The sequence below is a fragment of the Alosa alosa genome, chromosome 16 (assembly GCF_017589495.1).
Source record: "Alosa alosa isolate M-15738 ecotype Scorff River chromosome 16, AALO_Geno_1.1, whole genome shotgun sequence".
NCBI lineage: Eukaryota > Metazoa > Chordata > Actinopteri > Clupeiformes > Clupeidae > Alosa > Alosa alosa.
Genome location: NC_063204.1, coordinates 26,621,370 through 26,640,075, shown reverse-complemented (window position 1 = coordinate 26,640,075; position 18,706 = coordinate 26,621,370). Strand labels below are relative to the sequence as shown.

At 46.2% G+C, this 18,706-nt stretch overlaps 2 protein-coding genes across 7 annotated transcripts in view; both read left to right on the top strand.

Annotated features, from left to right (window-relative positions):
* Positions 1-124: 124 nt before the first annotated feature.
* Positions 125-10,020, top strand: rnf6 (ring finger protein (C3H2C3 type) 6). Its single transcript, XM_048266785.1, has 4 exons — positions 125-215; positions 1,413-1,571; positions 4,932-5,054; positions 5,585-10,020. The coding sequence occupies exons 2-4, from the start codon at positions 1,421-1,423 to the stop codon at positions 7,738-7,740; spliced, it is 2,430 nt and encodes an 809-aa protein (XP_048122742.1). The 5' UTR covers positions 125-215; positions 1,413-1,420; the 3' UTR covers positions 7,741-10,020.
* Positions 10,021-10,360: 340 nt separating this feature from the next.
* atp8a2 (ATPase phospholipid transporting 8A2) overlaps positions 10,361-18,706 on the top strand; it is a 61,548-nt gene continuing 53,202 nt past the window's right edge. For 2 of the 6 annotated variants that reach the window (XM_048266220.1, XM_048266219.1), the window contains exons 1-2: positions 10,362-10,601; positions 13,329-13,460. In XM_048266220.1, the coding sequence (XP_048122177.1) occupies positions 10,559-10,601; positions 13,329-13,460 (175 nt within the window). In that variant the 5' untranslated portion in view covers positions 10,362-10,558. Of the gene's footprint in view, positions 10,602-13,328; positions 13,461-18,706 lie in introns of all 6 variants that reach the window. The other 4 variants (XM_048266223.1, XM_048266222.1, XM_048266225.1 and 1 more) reach the window with 3 other exon arrangements.

Here is an 18,706-nt window from a genome sequence, read left to right as displayed (position 1 = left end):
TGTTCATATATTAGATGATATGCATCAAATTTAGAGGCGCATTCAAATCTGTATTTTAGAAGAATTTCTTAGAGGAACCAGATAGGAACCGGAATCTGTGTAATATGTTGTTGGTCAGACACTGTAGTGTGTAACGCCATTGGTCCCATCTTGGCTACATTGTAATCAGAGCGGAGAGGGAAGAGGACCCGTCCATATTATAGCTGCTGTTTCAGGTATCAAAATATACATTACTGCTTATGTCACCCTAACGTAATCTCACCAAAATCGATGTTGATATTATTATATCGTGTATTATGTTTTGTATTGAAGATCAGTGTCCATATATTGTTTAACAATTGTCAAAACCATTCATTAGCAGACTGCTAACTAGCCATCGACACCAACAAATGCGATGCGTATGTAAAATGACAGCTCGTTTGTCCAGATGGCTGTGACTAACCGGTGTTTGGATTGAGGTGCGGTTTCATAAAGCTTGAAACATTTTGTTCAGTGCTGTAGTGATACTTCTGCAACGCTCGCTTATTGTCTGTTGGATAGGTAGCTAGCTAACTAGCATGGAGACCGACTTTTCTTTGTCATGTCCCTCCTCCGAGATTAAATGTATGGGCACTCAATGTGTCTGTGATCCTTCCTGGGTCGGTGATTGGAGGTTGGGTTGACACCGTCAGGTTTGTTGCTCCGCTGTTCTGCGTTCCTCATCATGGCCTACTACATGGAATGTCATGAATAGACAATAATATTGCCAAGAAAGACCTTGCGTTTCCTCCTATCATCGCTGTTATATTGTGTCAAGACTGTTTATCGGTCTTTGCTCACGGTGAAGCTGTGTTCACCATGTTATGCTAATGGCTAAAGGGCTTTAAGCTAGCGTTACTGGCATTCATTTTGTGTGAAGGGATTCGCTAATGGAGGATGGTATTTAAAGAAGGTTAAGGGGTGTTTTAAAATATCACCCTGATCTTATTTGTTATTGAATTGACTATTGATGTAGCTGCCATTATGGTGTTCTTGATTATGTTAGATTATAACGATGTCTAAATGGTGGGGGGGTTGATGTTATGTGGTTGCTGATATGTCAGATTGGGAAAAAAGTGCCCTTTAATGATAGATGTGTCTGATTTAGCCTAATTATTGTCATATGACTCAGGCCTTCAAGTTGTGAATCGCATAATGTATTGCTAGATGTGCCATTTTATTAGGGTGAACCATGCAATCTCATAGATGCTACTTATCTCAGGTATAGTTATCAGATAAATAATAATGTAGCCTACTGCACTGACTATAATCCCACTCTTCTACTGAACGTGACAAGGCATAAACTGTATGCTAGATGCAAGTCATTTTGAGCCACTGTCCTTTAACAGTAACCTTGCCCCCCCCCCCCAACCCCAAACCCCCCCTTCAAACAGCGGTTTCCATGGTGATGGACCCTCCGGGCGGGCGAGATGAGCGTCGCTCGTCTCAGGCAGAGCGGCTACGGCGGGAGGAGGCCTACTATCACTTCATCAACGAGCTGAGTGAGGAGGAGTACCGACTCATGAGGGACAGCAACCTCCTGGGGACCCCTGGTGAGTGGTCGACCCCCACCCACACACACACACACACACACACACACACATACACACACATTGTACCTCCTTTTTTAGACCTGAAACCATCAGACTGGTTTCGGTTTCACAAAGATACTAGCTTCTTCGGAACCAACTGGGACTTTGACACTATTTAGAGTTGACATTCTGGAGACAATTGTGAACTAGATTCTCTAACAAGGTTTCCCTTTCAGTATGTTTGGCTTAAGATTTTCCGTCTTTCTTTGTGTTCAGATTGCGTCACAATTTTGAAATGGTAATAATGCTGTACTTGTGGACTGAATCTCGATGGAAACATTTAAATTCATTAGATGCATTTAAATATACAGTAGTATGTATGACTATATTACAAAAACATACATTCTTCCAGACTGGAATGATGCTGAATCGCGGCTACCATTCCAGGTAGGACTGACAGCATCTTTAACAAGCCCTCGTTTTGGTTTGACGCAGGATGGAAAACCCTGCACTTCAGTGACACTCTGCTTGCCACTGTGCATTCTGCAGCAATATGGGCACCCAGTGCATGGGCCGTGTAGTATAGTATAGTATAGTATAGAGTCTTTATTGTCCTATAAGGATATTCTTTTTCACACATATCATTGTTACATTCCATGCAGGATGTACACAGCCTCATACATATAACGTATAACATATAACCCCCAGTTCCATCCCTCCTCAACACCATACAAGCAAAAGGTGGACAATGCAGACATTCTTATAGTGCGCTTTTTTCCAGTCCAGGGCTCTGTATCTGCAGCCAGATGGGAGTAGGGTGAAGAACTGGTTCAGGGGATGGTCAGGGCTGCTTACTATGGTGCGTGTGGTGGCTGTGTCATTTGCATCAGTGAGGCTGGGGGTGGGAAGCTGTATTATCTTGGATGCTAAATGTGAGATTTTAATGAGTTTGTTCTTGCTGGTGAAATTTAGTATGGTGAAGAAACAGGGGGAGCAGTAGAGTAGAAGGGGTTGGATGATGCTTTTGTAGAGTAGCAGAAGGAGATGGGGGGCAACATACAGTGATCTTAGTTTGCGTATTGCATACAGTCTCTGTTGTGCACGTTTCTGTGTAATGGTGACATGTTCATTGAAGTTAAGCTTATTGTCAATGGTGAGACCAAGATATTTGAAAGTGCTGACCTGTGCAACTGGTTGGCCATGGATGGTGATGTGAGTGAGTCCAGGGGGTGATTTTGATGCATGAATGACCAGTTCTTTTGTCTTGTCAATGTTGAGTTGGAGGTAGTTATCAGAGCACCACAGTGCAAAATCTGTGATGGACTGGTGGTAGGCTGTGATGGAACTGTTGTCTGTAAGTAGTCCTACTATGGCTGTGTCATCTGCATATTTGTAGACTGCATTTGAGACATGATGGGGAAGTCAGGGAGGAAAGGGAGTCAAAGTCAGTCACCCTCCTGATCCCTTAAGGCATAGTTTGGTCAAGTCCACACTGTTTATTGTTCACCTCACTGCACCTCGCTATGGTATTGACATTCTACCTATATCCATTGTCGCTTGTTGGATTATTCCTTTTGAAAAATGTCCTTTGACAACTCTCTAGTTTGCATACCTGACCATTATGTTGGCATTTTGTTAGCAAAGGGTGCGTTTGCTTTATGACATAATTCAAAGCAATCTGGAGTCTTATCTGGTGACTGGAGGAGCATTTAGACTGATGTTGTCAAGTGTAAGGTGGCTGAGTCATGTCTAGACAAGATGAGTAAGAAGTAGTATATTTTATATTGAGCCTTAAGCCTAACTGATCTGACACTTTAGTGTGGTAAACTAATCTACAGTCTATTGCACGAATACTGTGATAATGCAGCTTCCTCAGTGTATAAAAAAAACTCTTAGACGACCTATACTGTCTGCCCGGCATGGATGTAGACACTCTAAAATCAGGCCTAAAATTCAGTTTAATTTTCCAAATACCTAATAAAAACAAAAACATTCTAACATTATCTATCGACCTAACTACAGACTGCATTGTGCTTGTCTTCCATGGCCCTTCAGCCCGACTGTCATCTTAAGTCAGCCAGGCAGCATCCCAATCCCTTGAGACAGGGCCACATATTAAACCCCACTGTGACTATTTAGTTTTTGGCCATCAGATTTTCACAATGCCCTCACCAGTGCTTCTTATACAGAACAACTATGTTAATTTTGTTGTGTGATGACAATTAAAGGAACATAATGGGGATTTAGTGTAAAACTAGCATGGTAACTACACAAAAGGCATGCATAAACGTGACCATCACCAATAGCACCACAGCTGGCACAGATAAAATCTTGCTCGCACTGGTTATGCTAATGCTACTGCACTGAGCTAAAATGACGATGTAGCTCTGTCTGTCACTGACAATGCTGTGAAAGCCTTTCTTATATTTTCAAGGGCTGATCTGACTTGGACCACAGAACTGCATAGTGCTTAGTCGGAGTAGGTTGTAAGTCAGTGGGGAATAACTGGTGATGCCATGAGAATTAACTGAAAGATAATTCCAGAACTAGTTGCCTAATAACAATGTACAATAAAAGTAACAAATTGCTGTGTATTGTATAGTATTTAAAATGGCTCATTCCTGATAACTTATGGCTCACAATGTTAAGAAATGGGCTGGCCGTTTTGCAGTGTCACAATTGTGATATTGCACCGTCATGCTCTTTGCTTTTAATCACCATTACTCCACGCTGTTAAACTGGTGAGAGACAGAAGTGCCTATGAACAACCTGGCTAACCTGTGTGTGAATTTGCTCTGCACAGTCATGGTCATGGTGATAGCTGAGCAACCTTTTTTTATTATAAGCAATCCTTTTCATAATGAAGAACATAACCATGACCCTCAGTGCAGTGAAAGTGTACTGTATGTAGAGTATGTGTTGTGAACCAAGGGCATATACAGACAGTGTTTTTGATGCAGCAAACTGAAAGTCGGTGGTTCATGTGCAGAGAGTATTAAAATGAAGTATCAACTGCTGCTGTCCTGCAATAAACTATGCCATTAACTAAACTAATGCATGGGTTTTGTAAAACCAAACAAGCAAAAAATCAAAGCACTTACACTGTTAATGAGTACTTAAGTACTTCTGGTCAGGGCCATTAGTAGGGTCCATATTTGAAGACTTAAGTCAAAGATTTAAAGACACAAGGATCAGTGAAGGTCATAATATGTGACTACCAGATCCCATAGTGTATGTCCTAAAAGAACTCGGTCCACAAAGCTGAATTAATGATTAAGACGGGTCAATGACCTTTACACAGGCTTGCAGCGGCATCCCTAACTGTTTCTGTTAAAGACACAGCGCTCCATTTTGATTAGCTTTTATTTCCATTTCCTGCAGGTGAGGTCACGGCAGAGGAGCTGAGGCAGCGACTGGACGGAGCAAAAGAGAGGGTGTCGTCTCAGCCTCGACCAGAACCACGCCCACAGGGCAACGAAGGTGGAGAGGAACAAGGAAGCAGTGGTGAGAAGAAGAGTGTATTGGATGGGACAGGAGGGGGAGGCATGAATAGAATGAAAGATTTTAAAGGTGCAGTCCTTGATCATGACCCACTCCAGCCAATTAACACGTTGCTTCAGGAGGACAGAAGCGAGTGGTGAAATTTGATTGGCTGATGAGCTAAAATATCATTAACCTTTCAAATTTAAGAGTCAATCTTTTAATAAAGGTGGAGAAGCAATAATTCACACTGATTGTGTTAATGTTTCTTTTAATCTTTTGCAAATTAAGATTCTGAAGGTTAATTGGGACTAATGGTAGAATTCATTTCTTGGCAATAAGCCTTTGACTCAGATGCAAGACATTTTAGTTCAAGATATAAACATTTTAAGTTGTGTGGAAGGTCTTAGAATTTGGTTAAATTTGTTGTTGCTAAAACAGTTGGTCAGAACTGTTGACTGCAGCTTGAACAGTTGGCCCAAGATGTCGCTGCATCTTAAACAGTTCTCGTGGTGATGTTATTGTTGATGTGTGTGTGTGTGTGTGTGTTGCAGGAGCTCCGGAAGCGGGCTCAGAGACGTCCAACGGTGACTCCCTGCTGGAGTGGCTGAACACATTCCGACGCACAGGCAACGCCACACGCAGCGGCCAGAGTGGCAATCAGACATGGCGTGCGGTCAGCCGCACCAACCCCAACAGCGGCGAGTTCCGCTTCAGCCTGGAGATCAACATCAACCACGAGCAGCCCGACGCGGCGGAGCATGGTGACGAGCTCCCGGTACCCCAACCACCTCCGCCGCCACCGCCTCCTCCACCCCCACCTCCCTCTCAGCCGCTGGCTCCTTCCTCCATCCGCACGGCCGTCTACAGCACCCCGAGACCCACACCCTACACCACCCAGCGGCCCTCCGCGCCCTTCTCCCACGCCCACACCCCGTCTCACAGGCCCACGCTCGGGCGGAGGTCCCAGGCCAGGCGCACGCGCAACAGCACCACGTCCCCACTTCCCCCTCCCCCACCTTTACCTGTCCCCCTCACGCCCCTGAGACGTAGCGTGGCCCCCCAGCCCGCGAGCCCCCAGCCTGCGCCCGTAGTCGCTGCCGCAGGTCTGACCTCGCAGCCGGGCCCCGAAGGTGGCAGTGAGGGGCCAGCCCAGCCGCAGCCCCCCTCGTCAGGCCCCACCGCTGGGGAAGCTCAGCAGCAGCAGCAGGAGGCCCCAGAGGAGGCGCCTGAGGACCCCTCCTGTGGTGCACCGGCCCAGGAACCCCACCAGGGGGCGCCGGCTGGGCGCGAGGCACGCAGCAGCAGGACTCGATTGCGTGGGCGCGTGCGCAGGGCGCTGGCCGGGGGGGGGAGTGGGGCCGGTGGCGGCGGCGGCGGCGGTGGACTTACGTCCCGCTCATCACGCCGAAGCCGCTCCCCCTTGCACAGAAGTCCCGCGTCCACCCCGGCTGCCGCTCCCGCTGGCGTCGCCTCCACCGGCACTAGTACCAGCGCGGCCTCGACCGCCGACCCGGCTGAGCTCGGGGGGAGCACAACGGCCACCGTGGCCATGGAAACGGGCGAAGCGGCTTCCGCCGAACCAGCGGAGGCGCCCCTGGCGGAGGGTTCGGCGGCTGAGACTAACGAGGAAGAGGCCGAGTCCCACGGAGGAACGGGCCCAGGTGGAGCGCCAGGTGCCGGGGGAGGCGGGGGCAATGGAGGGGGCGTACGACGCCACCCCACCATCATGCTGGACCTGCAGGTGCGCCGGATCCGGCCCGGCGAGAACCGCGACCGGGACAGCATTGCCAGCCGCACGCGCTCCCGGGCCCGCGCCGCCGAGAACACCGTCACCTTCGAGAGCGACAGCGGCGGCTTCCGGCGCACCATCTCACGCTCGGAGCGCGCCGGCATCCGCACCTACGTCAGCACCATACGCATCCCCCTGCGGCGCATCAGCGAGACGGGCCTGGGCGAGCCCAGCTCCACCGCGCTCCGCTCCATCCTGCGCCAGATCATGACCGGCTTCGGCGAGCTCAGCTCCCTCATGGAGACCGAGGCCGACTCCGAGAACCGGAGCGGGGCGGCGGCCGTGGCCGCGGGGGGACAGGACGGAGGAGGAGGCGGCGGCGTCACCATCGGAAACGAGGGCTTGGGCGCCGGGAGTCACAGCAACGGGGGCTCTGGCTCGGGAACGTCCGAGGCCGACCGGGGTGGGCAGGGTGCTGGGGAGGGCGAGGTTGTGTCCGGAGGAGGAGTGGGAGGCGGCGGCCAGGGTCAGGGTAGAATTGGTGGTGGCACTGGGGTGGCATCTGTGGGCACAGGTGGTGGTGCTGGTGGCGGTGGCATTGGGGTCGGGGTTGGGGTCGGGGTCGATGGCCGGCCAGCCAGCAGGGACACCAACAACCTAGTGGAGAACGGCACGCTGCCAATCCTCCGGCTGGCGCACTTCTTCCTGCTCAACGACGAGGAGGACGAGGAGCACCCGCGTGGGCTCACCAAAGAGCAGATCGACAACCTGGGCACGCGCACCTACGGCCAGGCGAGTCTGGAGGCCGAAGCCGGCCGCGCCTGCAGTGTCTGCATCAATGAGTACGCCCAGGGCAACAAGCTGCGCCGTCTGCCCTGTGCCCACGAGTTCCACATCCACTGCATTGACCGCTGGCTCTCCGAGAACAATACCTGCCCCATCTGCCGGCAGCCCATTCTGTCCAGCCATCACGACTGACCCCACCCCCCTAATCCCAGTTCTCTAGCAATTTTCCCCCACTCACCCCAACTTACCCCACAATGACATTTCACACCTCCAGCCACAGGGTGGAGCTGTGTTTCTGTAAATATGCGCTTCAATGTTTTCATTCATGGAGATCCATTGTGTTCAAGCTGAAGGTAGATGGAAAAAAAGAGATACCAAAAGTGGAATCTATAATGCAGAGAAATTAACAAAGCTTTATTTTTTTAGACCTCTTGTGTTTCAGCGACTTTTTTTTTTTTTTTTTTTTTTTTTTTTTTTTTTTTTTTTTCTTTGCACCCTGTCTCTTCTGTGACCTCCCTGTGTTGCTACTGAGGTCCCTGTATTACACGCAGCATGACTAACGGCTGCAGAGTTACTCTTAGCAGGACACCTAACCCAGTCATTTTTAATTTCCCCTGTTAGGTTTACGCTATGCTGTCATACACACAGACTCCAGGAGCATTCAGACAGACTGATGGACAGACAGACGGACCTCTGGTATTTAACCCAGCTGTGTAAATATATGGACAACTCATTGCTGGGTTAAAATGATTTCGGGAGACATTGAGATTTTGGGTCTCAAAAAATTGAAGAAATGAAAAATGCCCGTTTGCATTCTTAAAAGAATCCCATACGTTTTAAGCGCTTACAGTGGAATCCTCCATTTTGTATTTTTAAAAGCTCTTATTAGAGACCTCCATTTAAATTATCGGACTCCCTTGAAAAGGTATATTAATGCGTATTCAATCAAACAGGATTTTAAATAGTTTTAATCAGGATGGCATTGAGGTGTGTGTGTTTTTTAAAAAAAAAATCTCATCACATTTTGTTTTTTATTTTACCTTACATCTTTACGTTTCATCTGTCTATGATTTTGTTCACAACTTGCTGCTTCTCCGGCTTTCTTTGATATGAAAAAGGTCATATGGTTATCATTTACATTATTTTAATCAGCCTATCTTACACTACAGCCTGTGGGCAGCACAAAATGCCAGGTGTAAGGGTGTCTTGATATTTAGGCATTCACTTCATACTTTGTTCAATCATTATTTTGATTATAATTGAAAATGTTGTGTCCTATTTACAGTTTGTACATGTTAGTCCTTGTTCCAACTAATAGGAAATGTTGGAACATGGGGAAAATGTGCATTTGAGTCTCCAAGTGATTAGTCATCTAACATTTCTGGACAAAAAAAAAGGAAAGCAGTTGCACTTAACCTCAGCAAATGGACTGTGTGTCAATAGTTTTGCATGATAGTTTTCTACCCACCCAGTTTATTTTGCTGTAACATTTTAAAAGTTGTAAATTATCAAAGACAAAACCCAACACAATTATTGTGACTTGCTGAGTGAAAGATAATCAGGAAGTCTCCAACCCATTTTCCCCATCATGCACTTGGGCCAGAAGAAGGTCCAGTGGAGGAATAGTATTGAATTCGAGCAGATGGGTGGAATTGATCCCCCACTTTGAGACCATTATTTCCAAATGAAATAGGACTGAAAAGTATTATATTTTTAAAATTCACCACAGACACACATTCACACCCTGCTTCTCCTTTGAAGAGCGTCTTTTTGCACCTGAATGACAATGGTCACTTTTTCTCCACTGCCTGGTGTCTCTGCCCATTGCTTCCATGCAGGTGCTCATGCTTCTCTGGATGTTTTGCTTCAGGTCATGAAACTGAAAGCCACCTTTATTCTAGCTGCACCTACTTTTTGCAGTGTTGCACTACCACCACCAGGGGCAGTAAAACATCAGCCAAATGTGAAAAAAAAATGAAGATCAACATGTTTTCGTTTCGTTTTGTCATTGCTTTAGGTTCTTTTGTTTCTCTGTGTTTGTTGATCCAACAACAGAAAAAGAAGAATGCTGTTTTGTGACATATTGCTTCTTCCTATGCCCCTTCTCTCTGAAGTGTGAGTGAGTGTGAGTGTGTAAAAAGGAGGAAGAGTTGGTTGGCTGTTGTGTTGTGTTTTGAGTGCAAGCGAAGATTACGTTGATTGAGTGTGTCTTAAGGTGTCATTAATCTGAATGTTAAGAAGAGGCAGAGCAAGGGGTCTTTGGCCATAAAGTTCAGAACTGAATATTTAGTTCTTATTTAAGATTAAAACAACAACATGGAGATATGACTATGTATTATGTTATAATGTGATGATAAAAAAAACTGTTAAGAAGAATATGTATTCTGTTACTATGTAATAAAGTAAAAACATGGGTTTCTTCTCTGCCCCATTTCACATGGGAATTAAAATAAGCTTTGTTATGCCTGAAAAGTGTTCTGTTGTCTGTCATTTATGACACAAAAATAATCCATTATTGACACAGTGCTTTTTGTTTTGCTTTGAGTTCTCTGCCCACAAATTTGTATGACATGAAATCTGGGCCCTGGTACATTTGTGCAGCTTTTGCTATATTATAGGCCTACATTTAACTATAGGCCTGTGGATTTTTTATTTTATTTTATTTAATATGCACACGCGGTTTCCAGGGTGTGCTTAATTGTGTTCCTGTAAACCGAATGCAAAGCATTGTTACTGATAGAGATGTACTTGCACTGATAGGATGACGGGATAAACATCCGCCTATGGAAGGGATTCACGCAAGTAATGCGATGGATCACTCTAGTCGCCAGAGGCGCGCTCACGCTCAACATTGCGCGCTACCGAGGGTGACCCAACGTCTCCGACTATGCACCGTCTCCCGGAGACCGCAGCCTTTCGTCCGGCCCGCATTCCCCTGCTGTGTCGCTGAGCTACGAGCTATGCCATCATATCGGTCTCCCTGTCCGAGCCCTACACAGAACCACGCAGGATGTATTTTAACAGGCGATCGAAGAAGATCCACAGCGAGGGAGGTAAGGCATGACATCAGCGGCACCAGCAGTGTGCCAACGGTCGGTGAAGCCTGTCAGTGATATCCAATTTGACGGGATACATTATTCATAGTGCTTTATGGTCTATGTCGAAATTGTTTGTTTGTATGGCCAGGATGTAGTACATTCGTCCTTGATGGAATCGGGCGAAATTGTTTTTACTTGGTATGCGGCACGGCCCGTGCTTGCCGCTTCGCATCATGATCTGTCACAACCGTTTGAATAGACGACGAGATTATAGTCGATGTCTTGTCAATTCAGCATTTCATCACTGTAGGTCTGTTGCCCTGACTAGGATCGGGTTTAGTTGGGGGTCGGTGATTAAACGATGGCGCATTTAATACCAGAACCACTGATTTGAAGCCTATACATGTATGGTGTCATGTATTTTTTTACAGATAAGCCGCAGCGTGCATTGCATATATTCGAGTTACGCAGGCAGTAGATGAGGTTCCAGGCTTTGGGTAAATTCGCATAAATTACAGATAGGCAGACGTCCGATACCCAATACTGATGATGACATGACTTAAAGGTCACGTGACTTTGTAAAGCGTTCTCGTTTTCTAAACCCATCCTGAGAATGCTCGTTCACCTGTTGAGGTAATGCTGCGTCCCCATCTCACATCCAGCATGGGACTGTATGGGTTGCCATTAAACGTGCTCAGAATGTGAATTTGAGTTACGAAATTCAGTGCGGTCTTTTTATAGCCTGCAAAACGAGAGATAGCCAGAGAAAGAAAGGAATGCGTCACTATGCGCTCTCGAGTCTATTGCTTTGCCTCGCTCAGGTATCCAGGCGTACACTGAGAAACGCTACGCTTGGCTACACAATTTCCTCCCTCGGGCTTCATACTGTCGCACAGCGTGGTTGACTTGGCATCGTAGGGTGGGGGGTGCAAGAAGCGATGGCTGACTGAAATAGGATGACGGTGTACTAACAGAGCGAGGATTACAACGAGGAGGTCGCGTTTGGGGAGATTGCTGAGGCGTTTTGGCAGAAGACCCCGCGCATGAGTGTTTATTTCGTTGGCTTTGGGTGGATTGTAAAGCCCGTGTGAGTGAGGCGCACGTGCTCGCGCGAACGCGTATCTGTTACGCGAGCGTTACAAATGCATTGTGGGTTTAAAGCAAGTGATTGTATAGCGAGAGAGTTTTTGTCGCCTGATGGCCCCCAGCTTGTTCCAGAAATAGCGCCGGACCATATTGTAGGGAAGTAGTGAGTGCAAATGGACAGCCATCCAGTAGCAAAATAGGACAGCAAGAGAGCGAGTAGTGGGTTTATAATGCTGGCCTCACCAACAGACCAAAGGAGACCAACTCCCAAGTGAGTAGCACTGATTGCATGACTGTCACTCACGCGCCAACCCTGCAGAGTACCATACAATCTAGACCTTATCATTAGCTAACTAACTTTTACTGCAGTGTCTTATGGGACGCTGATAACTTGTTGGAGAGCTTGACCAAAGATCACTTGACTGCTGGCAGGACCAATACCGCCCGCCCTCGCAATCTTCTGGCAGAAAACTCTTCAGTAATCCACTCTTACCCCTGCCCCCATTTCCTTAAGTACTTATGTAACATGCCCTCACACATCAGTGACAGCTGTCTCCTATGGCCCTCAGACTTTTCTATATGGCCCATATGTAAAAAGGAGACAGCGGGAAAAGGATATGTTGAACAGGCCCTGGTCCTGAGAATATGTACTGGCTTATAGCATGATGAAACCAAATATTTCAATCCAGTTGAGGGACATTACTATAAAGGTGCATATCTACGTCTGTTATCTAGGCAGCTTTTATAGGCTACTTACCGTCAGGTTAGCATTGAATTTGATTGTGTGTGTGTGTGAGAGAGAGACAGACTGGAGTACATCTTAGATAGGATGTATGAGAAGGAGTTCGCCTTAAATGGATACTTCTGGAATCTACAACTAATATTTTTGAACTTATTTTTAATATGGTAGCCAGTAGTTGCCATAGGGAGTAGGGCCTATACAAATGAAGACCTGGTAAAATGCATTTACTTTAAATTGCCACATGGGGGCAGACTTGTCAATGCTAAAAGTTTAACTGTAAGCATTGAAAACTAAAGGTTCAGACAGGAGAAGATAGACAACATGTAAGCATTTGAAGGAACAGAAAAATCCTATTGCATGGAATTTTGTCTTCACATAGATTTGTATTTTGATGGTGTGTCAGCCCACTGCTCGTTTTCTGTTTCCTCCATATCAATCCAGGCACATCGGTTCTTGAGATGAGCTGTCAGTCGGACAATGATTGACAGTTGTGTGTCTTCTATTGGTTTTGATTGTCTTTGGTCTGTCTCAAATGAGACACCACTGATTAAAGGAGAGACTGTGCACTGCATGCACACACACACACACACACATACACGCACACACACCTTTTCTTTCTGTTTCATCTCAGATCACACACACACACACACACACACACACACTTTCCCTCACACTAGTCTCCAATAACTCATCTAGAGCTGTGTTTTTGCCACCTCTTCTCCTCTCCTCTCCTCCCTCTCCTCTCCTCTCCCCCATCCCCTCCTATCTCTATTGACTGTACTGTCTTTGTATGTGTGTGTGTGTGTGTGTGTGTGTGTGTGTACGTGTACGTGTGTATTCATGGCTGTATGTGTATGTGTGTGTTGTTCTCTCCCGCGGCTGGCGTGTGGTCCGGTCTGGTCTCGCCTCCCCAGAGCAGTTAGTGTTGACCCCTCTTAGCCAGGAGTCCCCCCAGCACGAGCTCCCGAGCCAGCCCCTGACCCCGGACCAGCCCACGGCCACGGGCTCCACCATGCGCTCCCGTCTGGTCGACACGTTTGACAAAAGTGAGTGTCTCTCCTGACCAGCAGACCACTGCTACTGCTACTGCTGCCTCTGATGCTGCCCATGCCGTGTCCCTGCTGCTGCTGCCGCTGCTTGTGGAGAGCCTGGTGCATGACGCTCATCTGCCTGACCCCCAGCCTGACCCACTTTTCCCCACCCCACCCTACCCTACTCTAGCTTGGTCCCCTTCCTCTCCTCTCTATAGTGCAGAGTCCTCTGCATTGGTAGGCCAGTGTATGCATATGGATACATACACACATACACACACACATACATACATACATACATACATACTGTACATACATTACATACATACATACAAATGAAAACTGGCATGAACATATAAGGCGGTTTGGAAATGTATACATTTGCAGACATACAAAGCAAGGTTAGCAAAGATCCACATTTACTTACATGCATACACACACTGATTGATATGCAATGGGCACACATAGAGGTTCACATTTACTTTGAAATATCTGCACACATGCACACACACAAGCACATGCGTTCTCACACACACACACAAGTGCCTTCACAAATGGGTATACATACAGCCCAGTTTCCAAAAAAGTTGGGATGCTGTGTTATACAAATAAAAGCAGAATGTGATCATCTTCAAATCGGTAAACCTATATTTAGTTACAAAAGAGAGACATAGACAACATATCAAATGTTGAATCTGACAAAATGTACTATATCATGAAAAATATATCATCATTTTGAATGATGTCTGATTTGATGTCTGCAGCATCTCCAAAAAGAGTGGCCCCATGATTGGGAATAAGAGGGAGAGAGAGTCTCTCAGAAGTAAAGATGCAGAGGAATTCATCGCTCTGTGGAAACCTCTGTGGGTAAATAATATAACAATATAAGAATAATGCTTCTCAGCGTGAAATTATAAAGAATTTGGAAATTTCATCACCTATAGTACATAATATTATTAAATTCATAGAATCCAGTCCAGGACAATCTTTGTAAATAAGGGACAGGGCTGAAAAACAATATTGGATACCTGTAATTTTTGTGGTCTGAGATGGCACTGCATTAAAAAACAGACCTGCTTCTGTAAAGAAAATTATTTTATTAGCTCAGGAAAGTTAATAAACAATGTCTATGAACACAGTTTGATGCTCCATCCACAAATGCTGGTTAAAACTCTACCATGCAAAGAAGAAACCATATTTAGACATAATCCAGAAATGCATCTGTTTTATCTAGGCCGGAAATGCAACCATTTTATCTGGCCCCGGGCCCAACATTTAATTCTCAAAACTCCAGTAATTGGTTTCCTCAGTTCCCAAACATTTAGAAACTGTTGTTTAAAGGCATCCTTAATAGTTTTTAGACCTTAACATAAATTGAAATTGAACCCCCCCCCCAGGAGTTGTGTTCATACTTTGTTGAAAAAGACGCATATTTTGTTTATTATTGTGCTTCTCAAATAGAGGGGGGAGCCCGAAAGCAAATCTTGTTAAGGGTGCCTTTAATTACCTCTGAAGGAACACAGTGGTAATTTGTCCCTGACGTATTGCGGGCATCAAATTCAACATATATTTCCAAAAAACAATATTTACTACTGTTTCAACAATTGATATGTTGTCTTTGCACAATTCTCAAGTCAATATAGGGTTTACATGATTTGCAAATTATTGCACTATGTATTTATTTACTTTTTAACTTGACATTATACATCCCAACTTTTTTGGAAACGGGGTTGTAGATTTACATGCTAGCTTGGAAATACACATTTCTATAGACAGAGCCAGATGCCCTCCACACATGAAGGACTCTGTTTGTCATGTACTTTTCTTTATTTCTCTCTTCTACAACCTTGGTGTCAGTTGCTTATTGCATGCATGCATTTTAGGCACGGACCAAAATGCATGCTTGCACTTGAGGACATGACGTGGTGCTGGGACTTTGACAGCCTGTGTTAGAATGTGGGATCCTCACAGTGTGTGTGTGTGTGTGTGTGTGTGTGTCATAGAGGATGTCGTGGGATGCATGGTGGATATCTGCTTCAGCATGTGTGCATATTTCTTGTTGGCTGGGGGAAGCATAGCAGAGAGTGTGTGTGTGTGTGTGTATATGTGTGTGTGTGTGTGTGTGTGTGTGTGTGTGTGTGTGCATGTGGCCTCACCTGCAGGATTAGTTGGGAAGTGGATTAGAAGCAAGGTGAAGTTGCCGAGACGACAGAGCGCAGATTAACACTGGTGGTCACTGTGGGCTCTAAGAGGCTTTCACTCCTCGCGCACCGCGCCATCGCCATGACAACTGCAACGCACTCGTCCCGCTTGCCCCACTCGAGCAGACCCTGAGGGTCGACGTTGACCTGTGGGTCACCTTGGCAACAGGAGCAGCATGGCCGTGAGGGGTAGGATGATGTTGCGGCGAGGGTCCGTAGGTAACGCTTTTACTGGCCGCAAAGTGCGGGCATTTCTCTGGAACTGCTTTAGTGTGGGTGGCACAGCGTCAGCCAATGAGAACCAAGGAGGCTCGTCTCTTTTCACCTTCCATTGCTCTGCTTGTCTGTGCATTTGTTCCGCATTTGTTGTTTAGGATTATGCTGGTGAATGATGATTTAGTGTTTTTCATGGCTCCTTGTTGTGACTGCAAGGTACTTTGCTTGCTCTCTAGTGTTGTGTCTACATACAGTCACAACAGTACAGAGAGAGAGAGAGAGAGTATGTGTTTCATCACTTCCTACACTCTGCCAAACTTTCCTTTCCTTTCCTTTCACTGTCTATGGCTGTCTGCAACGGCGCTCCTAGGGTTACTGTTATTATTGTTGTGCAGCCTAATCCCATGACGAGAACTCAATGCTGCCATGCGATCCCCTCCAGATGTTCCTGCCAATTAGCGTGTTGTCACAGGCGCTGAGTGACGGCCACTGATATTTTATGCCATCGGAGAAGGGGAGCGGCCTGCATGAATTGTCCGTGTAGAGTGGTGTAATAAGCACCCTGATATGCCATAGGCGATGGGGATGAATTATGCATGATGGAGGAGGGGTCATGTATAATTCAGCAGACCTCAGACGCGGAGGAGCAGTGAAAGCCTGGCACTGAACACCATGCTGTGGTCCAGCAGGCTGGCACACCCAACAACCCCCCCCAACCACCCATATGTCAGCGGGTCATCAGTGCCACACACACGACCCTCCACTCACCCCCTTATACATGTGTGCATATTACACATGAGTAGTATATGTACTTATGGCTATAACTGACCTGTAGATGAGGAGGCTTCTGTGTTTATGTGGTAATGTAGCTAAGGTAAATATGGGTGGATTTTCCAGTTCTATAAATCAAGGAAGTAAGCAGGCAAAGGGGATTCTTTACAGTTATGCATGCATGGAAACGTCACGAGAGCAGCAGTGGTGGGTATACTGCCGAGTGTGTTGTATTGAAGAGTATCTCTGTTAATTGAGCAGTTTTTTGTGAGTTTTTTTTAGAGTTTTTTTTGGGTGAGTAGAATCATGAGTCACGCGGTGTGATGAAGCAGATGAATAATTAATGGTACGGAGGAATCCAGCGTCTGCTTTTGTTTTTCATGGCCTGTTTGTCTGTCTGATAAAGGACACCTGAGCTCTGCTAAACTGGCTATTTTCCTTTGGCCTAGCTCAATGGAATAGAACCTTGAGTTATTCATGGGCAAAACAATACGAGTGAGAGAGACGTGGCCATAACCTTCAACTGCACGTACGTCAACCCAAATATCTAGATTGGCAGAGTAAGTACCCAAATATCTAGATTGGCAGAGTAAGTACCCAAAGATCTAGATTGGCAGAGTAAGTACCCAAAGATCTAGATTGGCAGAGTAAGTAATTACTGTAAAGCTAATAAATCAAACCGTAATTGGTTATATGTGGAAAGATACAATGTTCACCAGCAGATGAAGGATATAACGTATGAGACCTTAGGTGCTGTTAGGAGCCTATTATCCGAAATCTTGTGTGGAGCTATTTTCGTCTTCCCTGTCAGGACGTACAACTCGGTTATGTGCAAGGCAGCTCAGCGTCCTAGGTTACATCACCATCATGAATTTGTGATCATTATGAGTAAAGTTCAAAATCCAGTTTGCTCCAACTGAAAGTGTGTGCATTTACATGTCATGTATTTTATGCATGCATAAAGAGAGGAGCAAAGACATCGATGATATAATAGACTTGGATGAGCCCGGGATCTGTTCAGGTCTATTTTACAGGCCCAGGACAGCAGCTAATTAGCTAAGACCATTAAGTCATTGTGCCTCTGCCCCGGGGTGAGGATAGGCTGCATTTGTTGGGTAGAAGGTAGTACAAGGGATCAATTGATTTAAAATCATATAATCTATATAATAAGGTGTACACCACTTTATGCAAACATGTAACTTTAGATTTGTATTAATTGTATCAATTGACAAATGAAGGACAGTTGTGATGTCAAAGGTTCTGTGTGTGTGTGTGTGTGTGTGTGTGTGTGTGTGTGTGTGTGTCTCTATGGCACTGCGTGTCTTCCATGGATTGTGTGTCTTCCATGGAGTTGCTGATTCCACCCCTCTGTGTCATGAATTAGTTACCACCCCTATTGACGAGTAACCGAGGCATCGACGTTTTTTGTATAAATTAGAGCTGTCATCAGCCATGGCTGGAGGGGTACAGCAGGGATGAGAGGCCCATATCGATCCCCTTCCTTCGAAATCAGGGTGTGCCGAGCTGAGCTTGGTGTGAACATACCTTGGAGAGAGCATTGACTTATCAGGAGAGGAGAAACAACGCTGGGTAGGTACAGTAGGCTGAGAGGTAGGACCAGGAGATGCTGCTCCCTCTTCTAAAAGCTTTTGCACTCAGCATTGCCGCAGTCTGTCGTCGTGCATACCCCTTCGACTTTGCTCATTGCTTGGGAGTTGTCTGGCTGGTTAAGTTAGTGCTTTCACTCACTCATAGCAAGGCTACATCACAAGCACCGGTCGTCACGTCACCCATCTCCATTTGCAGGTTGCCCGTGTTATCCGGCTTCATCGCGTAGGCTACGCTGGACGGAAGTCACCTTGAGGTATCATTAGGGACCAGAGCGCTACAAATCTGACGTGTTGTTATAGTCTATTTTCTAAGTGAGCTGTGAAGCGTGGAGGGGTGGGGGTGGGGGGTCTGCGGTCTGCTGCGACTGCAGGTTAATGGCTTGGACTTTGTCAGGGGTGAGATTAGGGGGCACTGATTATCGGCATGGGGGGGATTTCCCACGACTCTGACTTTTCAATGTTA

Coding starts and splice junctions, on each gene's coding strand:
- rnf6 (XM_048266785.1), top strand. CDS start 1,421: ATGGTGATGGACCCTCCGGGCGGGCGAGATGAGCGTCGCTCGTCTCAG. Junction 1,572..4,931: donor CAACCTCCTGGGGACCCCTG/GTGAGTGGTCGA, acceptor CATTTCCTGCAG/GTGAGGTCACGGCAGAGGAG. Junction 5,055..5,584: donor AGAGGAACAAGGAAGCAGTG/GTGAGAAGAAGA, acceptor TGTGTGTTGCAG/GAGCTCCGGAAGCGGGCTCA.